The sequence below is a fragment of the Rhincodon typus genome, unplaced genomic scaffold (assembly GCF_021869965.1).
Source record: "Rhincodon typus isolate 14 unplaced genomic scaffold, sRhiTyp1.1 hic_rhity00002194, whole genome shotgun sequence".
Lineage (NCBI taxonomy): Eukaryota > Metazoa > Chordata > Chondrichthyes > Orectolobiformes > Rhincodontidae > Rhincodon > Rhincodon typus.
The window spans coordinates 1,958-13,913 of record NW_025967832.1 but is presented as its reverse complement, the minus strand read 5'-3'; the positions used below and the strand labels follow the sequence as shown (position 1 = coordinate 13,913).

Below are 11,956 nucleotides of genomic sequence, written 5' to 3'. Positions count from 1 at the left end.
AAATCAATACATCAATCAGAACATTAATGAATGGAGAATGTTTAATTGAGTGAGATAGCAGAGAAGAAAGGTGAAGAAGAGTCCTAACGGACTCAAAACGTCAATCCTGTTCCTCTCTCCACAGATGCTGCCAGATCTGCTGAGTTTCTCCAGCAGTTTATTTTCGTTTCAGAAAGAAATAGTTTGTGTTTTATATGAAATTTATCTCTCAAACACTGACTCCTGGTCAATACTTTGAACAAGGTTATGGGCTACAGCTAACACCTTTAGTAGAGAAGGGGAGAATATTGCATTAATTTTTTTGAGCATTCACTGTTTTATTTAATGTTTTCAATATTTTCTCATTAAACTGAGAGATGCAGCCTCCCATTTTATTTTCTCTCCATCTATCCTCACCAGTGTTTTTTTTCTCTCTCATTCTCTTGCAGCATACAATAGAGATAGCCTCTGAAGATGATGACCATGAGCACCAGTCCATTAGCCCCAGCCCAGAGATTGTGGATTCAGTGTCTGGCAGTGGTTTAGTTAGTGATGCCATCACAGGAGAAATGTATGTCCCACTGTCACAAGAAGAGGCAGAACGTATCAGTCAGAAACTGCTCTGGCTTTGGCGGCGATCCAGGCCTGTGAATGTTAAGCCATTGCCAGTGGACTTGCACAAGAAAACAATAATTTCTGCCATTGAAGAAAATCAGGTCATAGTCATAGCTGGCGCGACTGGATGTGGTAAGACTACCAGGATCCCTCAGTTTATTCTGGAGAAGTTCATAACTGACAACAGAGGAGCAGACTGTAACATTTTAATAACACAGCCCCGACGGATCAGTGCAGTATCAGTGGGGCAACGAGTAGGCTATGAGATGGGACCAAGCCTGAAGAAAAATGTGGGTTACCAGGTGAGACTGGAGAGCATGTTGCCCCCTAGAGGTGGAGCCCTACTCTTCTGCACTGTTGGCATCCTCTTAAAGAAACTGCAAGGGAATGCCTCACTAGAAGGCATCAGTCATGTCATTGTGGATGAAGTCCACGAACGTGATGTCAACACGGACTTCCTTCTCATCTTACTGAAGAAGGTGATGGAATCCAACCCGAATCTGAAGATCATCTTAATGAGTGCCACCAGCGACACTGAGCGTATATCAGAATATTATCGGAATTGCCCCATAGTAACTGTGCCAGGGTTCATGTTTCCGGTGAAGGATTTTTACCTGGATGATATCCTACCAATGCTGGGGCAACGGAAGACCACTCGGCTCAATCAAGTGAGTAGCTTGATAAGGGAGGAAAGAGTTTGTTTTGGTGTTATTTTTCTGTTTCTGAATGTCCTAAAGTATTTTCACAGCAAATTAACGATTTTTGCACTGAAATGATTAGCTAATTTGTCTAAGTCAGATGATTGGAGCATTTAGTCTGTTTTTGAGTATTTTGATTGAAGGTAAATGTTGGCTAGGATATTAGGTATCTGTCCTTTTCGGATTCATGTAGATGTTTCAACTTACTTGCTCATGCCTGGACCGAAGTTTGAGCTGAAATCCACTCACTCAGCACTAAAAAGAAGACTACTTAGGCCAAGTTGATGAACGCACCATGGTAAAGTAGTACAGTGCTAAGTTGTGATTGGACAGGTAACAGGGCATGTCTTTGCTATAACAGACACAATATATTCAGCTAATTGAACAAATCTGGAATTGAAATCTAGGAGTAAGCAGTGACACTGTAAAGCCTATCTGATTGTTCACAAGTCCTGAACGGTTGTTCTGAAGGAAATTTGTTCTTGCATATTCTGCCCCATTCGTGATTCCAGATGCTCAAATGTGGTTGATTCTTAACTGTGTTCTGAAGTAGCCTGAAAAACCAAACTGTTGTATTCATCCATTACAATAAAAATATATTAATAATAAAACTGCCCAGGTTACACAGCATCAACATAGCTTTTAGATTTGAGCAAATGATGGTACACTGAGTCTGGTGGGCACTAAAAAGGCGCTCACTAACATATGAGGGTTATGAATTACGCTAATAAGCATTTTAAAATTATCATGACTTTTCGGGAAGCAACAAAATGTTCATGAGTGGGGTACCTGCTCACTGCAATTAAAAGGAGCATGTCCCACCATTGCACTTGTTCCAGTGAAATAAAAGCGCAGTGGGGCTAGAGGCAGGTTTCAAGGTTTGGTACTTAGGCCTCAATTATTTACAGTCCACATCAATTACTTGGAGGATGGCACTGAGTGTTAACACAACTAAATTTGCTGATGATACCAAGTTATATGGGAGGATAGGTAGTGAGGAGGATGCAAGCGGGTTGCAAAAGAGTGTACTCAGATTGTGTGAGAAGGGAAGTACATGACAGATGGAATATGTTGTGGCAAAGCATGAAATTATCCATTCTGGTAGGGAAAATGTAAAAGCAGAATATCTGTTGAATGGCAATAAACTGGGAAATGTTTGTATTCAGAGGGACGTGGATATCTTTTATTTGAACCACAGAAGGTTAGCGTGCAGATACAAAAGCTGATAATGTATTAATTTATGTTGAGGGTTTGGAGTATAACAATAAAGATACCTTACTACATTCATGTGGGCCATTATTTAGGCTACACCTAGAGTATGTTCGCAGTTTTTGTTAATGGGCGCATGCTCCATGTTAACACCTCTACTGATCACATTTCACTTGCCAACCAATCAGCCCATACCTCTCATGTAGTATAAATGTTTATTTTTCCCTTGTGTTGGTATTCTTGCAAATTGTCCTGTTGTATGTAAGATGAAAAGGTTCAATTTTTTTTTCTTGGAATATTATTTGTGCCTTCTACAGTGAAGGCAAGCACAAATTTTTGTTCTATGCCAGTACCATTTTGTTGTTTTCCCAACATTAATTCTGCAGACTCACTTTTTAAAGGGTCAACGCTTACTAGTTACTTTTTTTTAAAACTGCTTGAAACTCTTGGTATCTATTTTAATGTTTCTATCTAGCTTTCTGTTAAATTCTAATTTCTCCTTCCTTTATTTGTCAATCTTTAGACAATAAAATCTGCCTAATCTTCTGATTTACCATTCAGCTTCACGATGTAAGACATAGGAGCAGAAATTAGGCCATTCGGTCCATCGAGTCTGCTCTGCTATTCAATCATGGCTGATAAGTTCCTCAACCCCATTCTCCCGCTTTCTCCCCGTAACCCTTGATCCCCTTGATAATCAAGAACCTCTCTATCTCAGTCGTAAATGTACTCAATGACCTGGCCTCCACAGCCTTCTGTGGCAATGAATTCCATAGATTTACCTCTGTCTGGCTGAAGAAGTTTCTCCTTATCTCCGTTCTAAAAGGTCTACCCTTTACTCTAAGGCTGTGCCCTCGGGTCCTAGTCTCTCCTACCAATGGAAGCATCTTCCCAACATCCACTCTCTCCAGGCCGTTCAGTATTCTGTAAGTTTCAATTAGATGCCCCCCCTCATCCTTCTCCACTCCAATGAGAAGAGTCCCAGAGTCCTCAAACGTTCCTCATATGTTAAGCTTTCCATTCCTGGGACCATTCTCCTGGGAATCTCCTCTGAACCTGCTCCAGGGCCAGTACATCCTTCCTGAGATACGGGGCCCAAAACTGCACACAATGCTCCAAATGTGGCCTGACCAGAGCCTTATAAGGCCTCGGTAGTACATCCCTGCTTTTAAATTCAAGTCCTGTCAAAATAAATGCCAACATTGCATTTGCCTTCCTGACTACTGAGTCAACCTGCAAGTTTACCTTGAGAGAATCCTGGACTAGAACTCCTAAGTCTCTTGGCACTTCAGACTTCTGAATTTTCTCCCCATTTAGAAAATAGTCGATGCTTTTGTTCTTCTTACCAAAGTGCGTGACCTCACATTTTCCCACACAGTACTCCATCTGCCACTTCTTTGCCCATTCTCCTAACCTGTCCAAATCCTTCTGCAGCCTCCCCACCTCCTCAATACTACGTGTCCCTCCACCTATCTTTGTATCGTCTGCAGACTTAGCCAGAATGCCCACAGTTCCTTCATCTAGATCATTAACATTGTATGCTCTTCTTCTCAATGTGATACTATCCTTCCTTAATTAATCATAGATGGCACTCAAAGTAATATGTCCCCCCTGAGATATGAAATATCTCCTTATAAGTCTGCTACTATTGCACTAATGTCCATTTAACCTATTTTCCTGATTGACTTTAGTCAATGCTTTACTCATACTCTTGTAATTTTTTTAAGTTTAAGGCAGGAGTCTTAGACCTGCACTTCTGACAACTAAATTGAATGTGAAATTCTATCATGTCATGACGACTCTTGCTGTAAGGCTGCTTTAGAATAAGGATATTAATTAATTAAACCCTGTCTCATTGCACATTACCAGGTCTAAATTGTCCTGCTCCCAGATTGGCACTCAAATATAGTGTCTCCACAATTTGAATACAGTATGAAGTAATCTTTCGACCACCTTCGCCAATCTGATTTGTTTAATTTATATGGAGATAAATTACTCATGATAATTTCAGTATCTTTCCTACAAGCCTCTATTATCTTTTCCTCCATCCTCTTCTGCAAATTAAACTTTTACAAGGGGCTTATAAACTCTGCCACAATGACTTTAACCTTTGCTTTCCATGGTTCAGTTTCCATATTGCTGTGGTTACCATGAAGATCCTGAAGGAATGGTGACCCTTAGGTTAAATTCACCACCAGTTGTCCCCCTCTCTAACGACTAGTACAACTTGGCTGCATAAAGCTGCATTAATACTTCCACTGTACCTTTTCTATTTCTTGTCTTTACCAAACTCATTCTATATCTTAATCTTAATTTCTTAGTTACAGTCAGTTGATTTGATTCGAGCTGAGAATTAAATCTGAAGTATGTGTAATGCACTACACATTTCGATTCAGCCTTTGAGCCACCACTGATCTCCGAATCTGTTACTGTCTCTGAGCATGCGCAGGAATCTGCAGATGTCATCTGTGCCTTGCAGCACTAATCAAACTTTCAATTGGTGTGTAATTTTCTTTCCACAAAATAAATGATCCTTAAGATCACAAGGAATTATATTAGTGCAAAACGATATATTATTTGATAAAACTGTTTTGAGTTTTCGGTAGTATTAATTAACTCTTTGGTTTTGTGATGTCAACAGGATGAGGAAGACCCTGTCCCTGATCTTGATCTGGTCACTGACACAATTTTGTATATTGATGCTCACAGTGAATCAGGTAAGGGAAGCTTGTTTGTGCTCTTACTGTTTGCTGCTGACAGCAGGAGAGGGATATTTCTAATTCTTTCTCCTTACTTACTGGCTGCCTGTACAAACTGGTTTAGTCCTCAAATATGCAGACCAGGAAGGTCCAACGTTTGATGTTTAATCCATCCCAAGTTATTGATCTCAACCAGAGTAATAAACAGAAGCACTGACAACCAAGGTCACAAATTACACAATGTTTCACTGGGACAAAGATAAACTATCTAGCTTTTTCTGTCTACACCTGTCCGGAGACTTTGACATCCTCCTGTGGACTTTACCATCCTCCTATGCCTCTCCATCAATGTTTAGTTGTGTAGAAATGCCCTTGTTTGTCTTGCCTGATGATAGCTGGAGAATCACCTGCAATTGCCTCTCTTCCCATTCCTGCATTGTGTTTTCCCAGAATATACCTGTGGCACATTTCTGTCCTTCTCTGCTTCATGACCCATGGCAGCACCAAACAAGAAAATCCCCAAAGGTCCTCAGACTGCGCCTTCCAAATCTACCTAGAAGGACAACAGCAGCAGATATATAGGACCACCACCAGCTACAAGTTCCCTGCAAGCCATTCGCCATCCAGTCTTGGATATATACTATCATTCCTTCACTGTCACTGTATCAAACTCCTGGGAGTCCCCCTCTAATGGCATTATTGGTGTACCTGCACCAAATGGAGAGCAGTGGTTCAAGAAAGCAATTTACCACCACCTTCTCAAGGTAACTAGGCATGAGCAATAGTTACTGGTCCAGCCGGTGATGCTTACATCCCATAAATGAATAAATAAGAAAGTGCCCCAATTTTCAAATACAAAGTGAGAATACATGGCTTTTCTTCACTATCGTCTTTCTCGACTTCTCCATTGTCACTGTTATCGCAAGGGTGAGCAGAAATTTTCCTCTAATGTTCGGAAGAACGAAGTCATTCTTTTTGATCCCCATTCCAAACTCTGGTCCCAAACCACTGACTTGATTCCTTTTGCTGACAATTATCTGAGGCCAGACAAGACTTTTACACAAGCTTGTTACCATACTTGACCCAAGGTGAGCTTCCAGTTGTACATTGCAGAATTAAGTACACTGCCTGTTTCCACTTCTCTAATATTGCCTAATTCTGTCCCTGCCTTGTTAATCTGATGCTGAAAGTCTCATCTTGTTACCTTTAAACTTTATTATTCTAATGCACTCCTAGCAGTTCTCCAACTTTCTGCCCTCTGTGACTGAAGGATATCTAAAACTCATACAGAGTTCACCCATGTGCTCACTGAATTACACTGGACTTGATTTGGCAGTTCCCATCCTTGTTTTCAAATTCCTCTGTGACCTTTGTCCTCCCTCCCTGTCCCTGTTCTCCTCTATGCCCAGAAACCTTTGGGATATCTGCAATCTAGTTCTGGCCCCTTGAGCATCCTTAATTTTAATTGCACAATTGTTGCTGGGCATGCTTTCAGCTACTAAGTTCTTAAGTTCTGAAATTCCCTTTCTGAACCTCTCTATCTCTCTCATAATCTTCCTTTTAAGATGCTCCTGAAAGCCTATTTCATCAATCATGCTTTTGGTCAACTTGACCAGATATGACCTCAAGTAGTTCAGTGTTGAAGAAAGTTCTTTTGAAGTGGCTCAGGATGCTTTATTCTGTTAAAGGACCTATATAAATGCCAGAAGCAGGCTTTAAACTGTGGAGACAGAACTGAAAATCCCTGAACATAAGTGAAACCAGGAGCAGTGCTTAAAGTGCAGCAGGGGATCAAGGATCTTCTCCATCTCACATCCCCCAACGCCACTACCACCACCACTACAACTACAGCCACCACATAAAAAGACAAAAGGGATCATTGACACTGAAGCAAGACTTGAAATGTGTAGGAAGAGTGGAATTTGCCCCTGAGAATCAGTGAAATCAGGAGCAGGACTTAAAGCATTAGAGAATGGAACTTCCCACTAAGGATCAGGATCAAGGTTTAACACAAGGAGAGAAAACTAGACCATGCAACACAATCCCCACCCCAACACACACATCTGTCTTCCCCACATGAACTCCAACCCATGCGCATCACTCCACCGCCCCCCCCCCACACACACACACACACACACACGCACATGCACACGCTCATGCCTACCCTACCCCAGAGTGCAATCTTCCCTGATGCACACCCACTCCCACACTCTCCTCTTGTCCACATGCTCCTCCACCCAACATTCCCCACTGCTTGCATGGTCCCAACCTCCTCCCCAACACCCCGTCCATGCACACTGCCCCACTCTTCCTGCATATGCACCTCCTCCACCCTAGGGCTCCCCCTTCATCCGCATGGCCTCCTTCCCCCTCAAGGCCCCCTTCATCCCCACAGATGCTCCTCAACCCCACCATACTGCCCAAACCCCTGCCCCCATCACCCCCATACATACTTCCTCCATCTTCCACTTACCCATGCATATGAAATATAGAAACAGAAAATAGGAACATAAGTAGGTGATTTGGTCTATCCAGCCCACTTCACCATTCAGTATAATGATGGCTAATGCTGTGTTGATACTCTGCTCCAGTTCTCCTGAATGGGGAAAGAAAAATCAGCCAATCCTCAACCCAAATCAAGTGATTTTGCCTCGGTGGCATGTGGGTGGAAGTTTTGGGTTGGTGGTGATGCACTTTGTGATTGAATAGCCAAAACAATTATTCTGGAATAAGCATTTAGTAACACAGTGCATCTCTCTGAATCAGGAGCAGATGCTATATTTAACAGGGTAGAACAGACACTGACTGAAAAGAAACATTAAAGAAACCATACACTTTTGCACTTGGCCTTTAACTGACCTCTTGTTATGTTTGTGTTGCAGGTGGAATCTTGTGCTTCTTGCCAGGATGGCAGGAGATCCGAGGGGTTCAACAGAGACTTGAGGAATGCCTTTCTACTCGGAAAGAAAACTATATAATTCTACCTGGTGGGTGCAAAATTAGTGCAGTTTGGTAAAAAAGTGAACTTCCTATTTTTTGTAGTGAGTGTCTGTAAAGTCAGTGCAATTAGGGAAGAAATAAATCTTCCATGGGTTTGCTTCCAGATAATCAGAGGAACATGTCAGTAGTTTGGAATTCTACAGCAAGTAACTCATCTACTGTCATGAATGTGATGGAATACTCACCATTTACTTGGATGAGTACAGCTTGAGCAACACAAGAAGCTCAAAACCAGTCAAGACAAAGAAGTTCGCTAAATTAGCACTCATGCACCACTTTATACACCTAGGTCAGTTTGCTGGACAAATAATTTGTGATGCAAACTGATGCCAACAGTTTAAGTTCTGTCCTGGCTGAGGTCACACGAAGACCTACCTTTTCAACTTAACTCTTTGCCTGAGTGACCTTTGGGTTAAACTTGTTGCCGATGTTCCCTCTAATTTTCTTTCTGGCTGGGTTGGAGTCTGATGTCTGTGCGCTACAATAACTACTGGAACTGGGGAACCGTGCACCTTAGAGAGAACATTGCTCATCACTAGTTGTGTCTCTCTAATGAGAAAGCGACCTGTGGTACCCAGGGGTATGGTGACCTTCACTTTTTCACTTTCACTCTCCCTCAAGCATCACTGCCCTGTTGTAGCTGTAGGCACCATGCACAAGATGGTGAGAAATGGCAGATGGTGTTTAATTTGGATAAATGTGAGGTATTGCATTTTGGTTAAAATGAACAAGGGGAGAACTTAAACAGTTAATGGTATGTGTCTCAGTTACGTTGTTGAACAGAGACACCTAGGGGTTCAGTTACATAGTTCTTTGAAAGTTGTGTCACAGGTAAACAGGGTGGTTAAGAAGACACACTTGCCTTTATTGCGCAGACCTTTGAGTATAGGAATTGGGACATCATATTGAGATTGTACAGGACAATAGAGAGGCCACTTTTGGAGTATTGTACACAGTTCTGGTCGCCCTGCTATAGGAAAGATTTTATTAAATTGGAGAGGGTTCGGAAAAGATTTTCAAGGATGTTGCAGGGACTGGAGGGTTTGAGTTATAAGGAGAGGTTGGATAGGCTGGACTTTTTCCACTGGCGCGTAGGAGGTTGATGAGTGACCTTATAGAGGTTTATTAAATCATGAAGGGCATAGATCAAGTCAAGTTGCCGTAGTCTTACCAGATCATAGGACTACTCATTAGAGAGAGACAACTGGTGGTGAGGGCCACTATACCTCACGCAAATGGGCAGGTTGAGAAGCAGAGTCCTTAATGGTAAACTCAGCCCATGATGGGAATTGAACCCATACTGTTGACATCACACTGCTTTGCAAACCAACTGTACAGCCAACTGAGCTAAACACAGGCAAGTGGGACTAGTTTAGTTTAGGAAACTTGGTTGGCATGAACGAGTTGAAAAGTTCTGTTTCCGTGCTGTGTGACTCAATGACAATGCTCCAACTTACCGTTGATGCTTTGACAAGACTTCTGTTGCCTAGAAGAACAAGGGCAGTAGAGACATAGGAACGTCACAGTCTATGTAAGTTCTTCTCTGTCATTCGGCATGTTGACCTAACTAGACTGTCATGCCTTCACTGTGGCTGGGTCAGAAACCTGAAACTCCCTAAAAGTACTGGTGTACGTTTACCACATGGAGCTACAAAGTTTTAAGAAGATGGTTGTCCACTACGTTCTTAAGGGCAGTTAGGTTTGGGCAATAATTGCTGACATTGCAAGCAGTGCCCATATTACATTAGTGAATTTTAATAAAAAGCTTCTGAAGAGGCATTGGATTTGGACTGGTAACTCTCTCCACAGGTGTTGTCAGACCAATTGAGTTTCTCTAGCACTGTTTCTATTTTTAAAAAAATCTTGGCAAAATTGTTGATAAGTATGGCTGAAGCCAGAATATCGTTGGCAATGGGAGTGCTGAAGATAGTTTTTGCAATATAGCCACTTGTGCTTAAATTTTACCATCAGTGGAAGTGTTTATTTGAATCCAATTTGTCAAAACCTTTCCTAACGTTAAACACTACCACAGAATTCCAGTGGTCATTTGTCAAGAGAAAAGAAAACACATTGTCAATCTTTCACTTTCACTGGAGAATGAATGTGCACAGTCTTTAGCTGGTTTTGCCTATACATCAGCTGTCACTAGAGAGGATGTGATTATAGGTGAAACGTTCTGAAATATTTATGTGGTGAGATAAATCATTATTTAAAGTATAAGTGATATCTTCTCACAGTTCATTCCAACATTCCTGTGATGGATCAACAAGAAATTTTCCATCAACCAGCCCCTTGGATGAGGAAAATTGTCCTGGCGACAAACATCGCCGAGACTTCAATAACTATCGATGATATCACACACGTGGTTGACACGGGATGTCACAAGGAGCAGCGCTATGATCTGAGAACAAAGGTAACCTGGGTTATGAAAATTATATTGCAAGTTTGGAGGACAGGTTTTCATACTTATAGAAGACAAACTTAAAGCGGACAGAAACATCTTCTTCATACAAACTGACCAGACTTAATGGGAAATGACCCAGAACTGATAAGAGAATCAAAAGTAGGAAAACATCTAGATAGCTGTGACCATAATTTAATATGATTTGAGATGATGATAGTTATGTCTTTTCTATGATGAAAACCAAGTTAAAATATTGGACAAAAACTGGTTTTGAGGGGCTGGGATTAAAACTTGAGAAAAGAAATAGGGAAAGAATTTAGAACAATAATGGGAAACCACCGTCCAAGCTTACAACTTCATCCACCGAGAAGGACAAGGGGAGCAGATGCGTGGGAACACCTGCAAACTTTCCTCTTTCCTTGGTCTGTCCTACATATGACTTGATAACTACAGTAATGTCTATGATTCTTGAATTCCCTCTAATCTGGCCAGGCAAACAACTCAATTGTTTCAAAACTGCTACGAAGTTGAAAGTAATGAAACTGTACAGCAACGCTTGAAAAACTGGAAATGGCACAGGCAAACCCAATCCTGGTGACTTTGTGAAGTCTTGCTTAATAACATCTGGGGGCTTGTGCCAAAAACTGTCCCACAGACTGATTGAGTAACACCTTGTGATTGTCATACACACTGATTCATAGTCAACAGGCAATGCCCCAGCAAGACCATCACCACCCCTGGATTTGTCCTGTCCCACTGACTGGCAGACCCATTTGCGTTGACAGCGCTATAGTATACAGTGAGGCAGGAGTTGCTCTAGAAGTCTTTAGCGTTGACTCTGGAGCTCATGACATCTCACGGCGTCAGATCAAATATGGGCAAGAAACTCTGCAGCTATTTACCAGGTAAGAGTCTCTCCCAATAACACCTTTCTCAGCTGAAGAATCAGTAATCCTCCATGTTGAGCAAACTTGGTGGAAGTACTGAGTGTGGCAAGGACAAGGTATGTATTCTGGGTGGGCAACTTCAAGGTTTGTTGCCTAGGTTGACTTTGTAGCACCATTAACTAAGCTGCCTGAGTCCTAAAGAACATACCTGCTGAAGACCTAGTATAGTAGCTGTAAGGGAGTCATCAGGTTTGGAAACCATACTTGACCTTGTCTTCACCAATCTATCTGTCGCAGCTAAATCTGTGTCTGCTCTTGCCTGGATGAGTACAGCTCCACCAATACTCAAGAAGCTTGACTTCATCAAGGACAAAGCAGTTTGCTTAATTGACACCTAATGCACCACATTCAACTCACTCTCCTCCACCACAGTTGCACAGTGACAGCATTGAGTAACATCTACAA

General features: G+C 41.8%; 1 protein-coding gene across 1 annotated transcript in view; it reads left to right on the top strand.

Moving 5' to 3' along the window:
• Positions 1-11,509, top strand: part of LOC109927290 (DEAH (Asp-Glu-Ala-His) box helicase 30) — a gene marked incomplete at both ends in the record, with an annotated part of 20,426 nt that extends 8,917 nt beyond the window's left edge. The window contains 5 exons of the mRNA XM_048592998.1: positions 429-1,262; positions 5,143-5,218; positions 8,083-8,187; positions 10,438-10,639; positions 11,390-11,509. Of these exons, the coding sequence (XP_048448955.1) occupies positions 429-1,262; positions 5,143-5,218; positions 8,083-8,187; positions 10,438-10,639; positions 11,390-11,509 (1,337 nt within the window). The remainder of the gene's footprint in view (positions 1-428; positions 1,263-5,142; positions 5,219-8,082; positions 8,188-10,437; positions 10,640-11,389) is intronic.
• Positions 11,510-11,956: the final 447 nt, after the last annotated feature.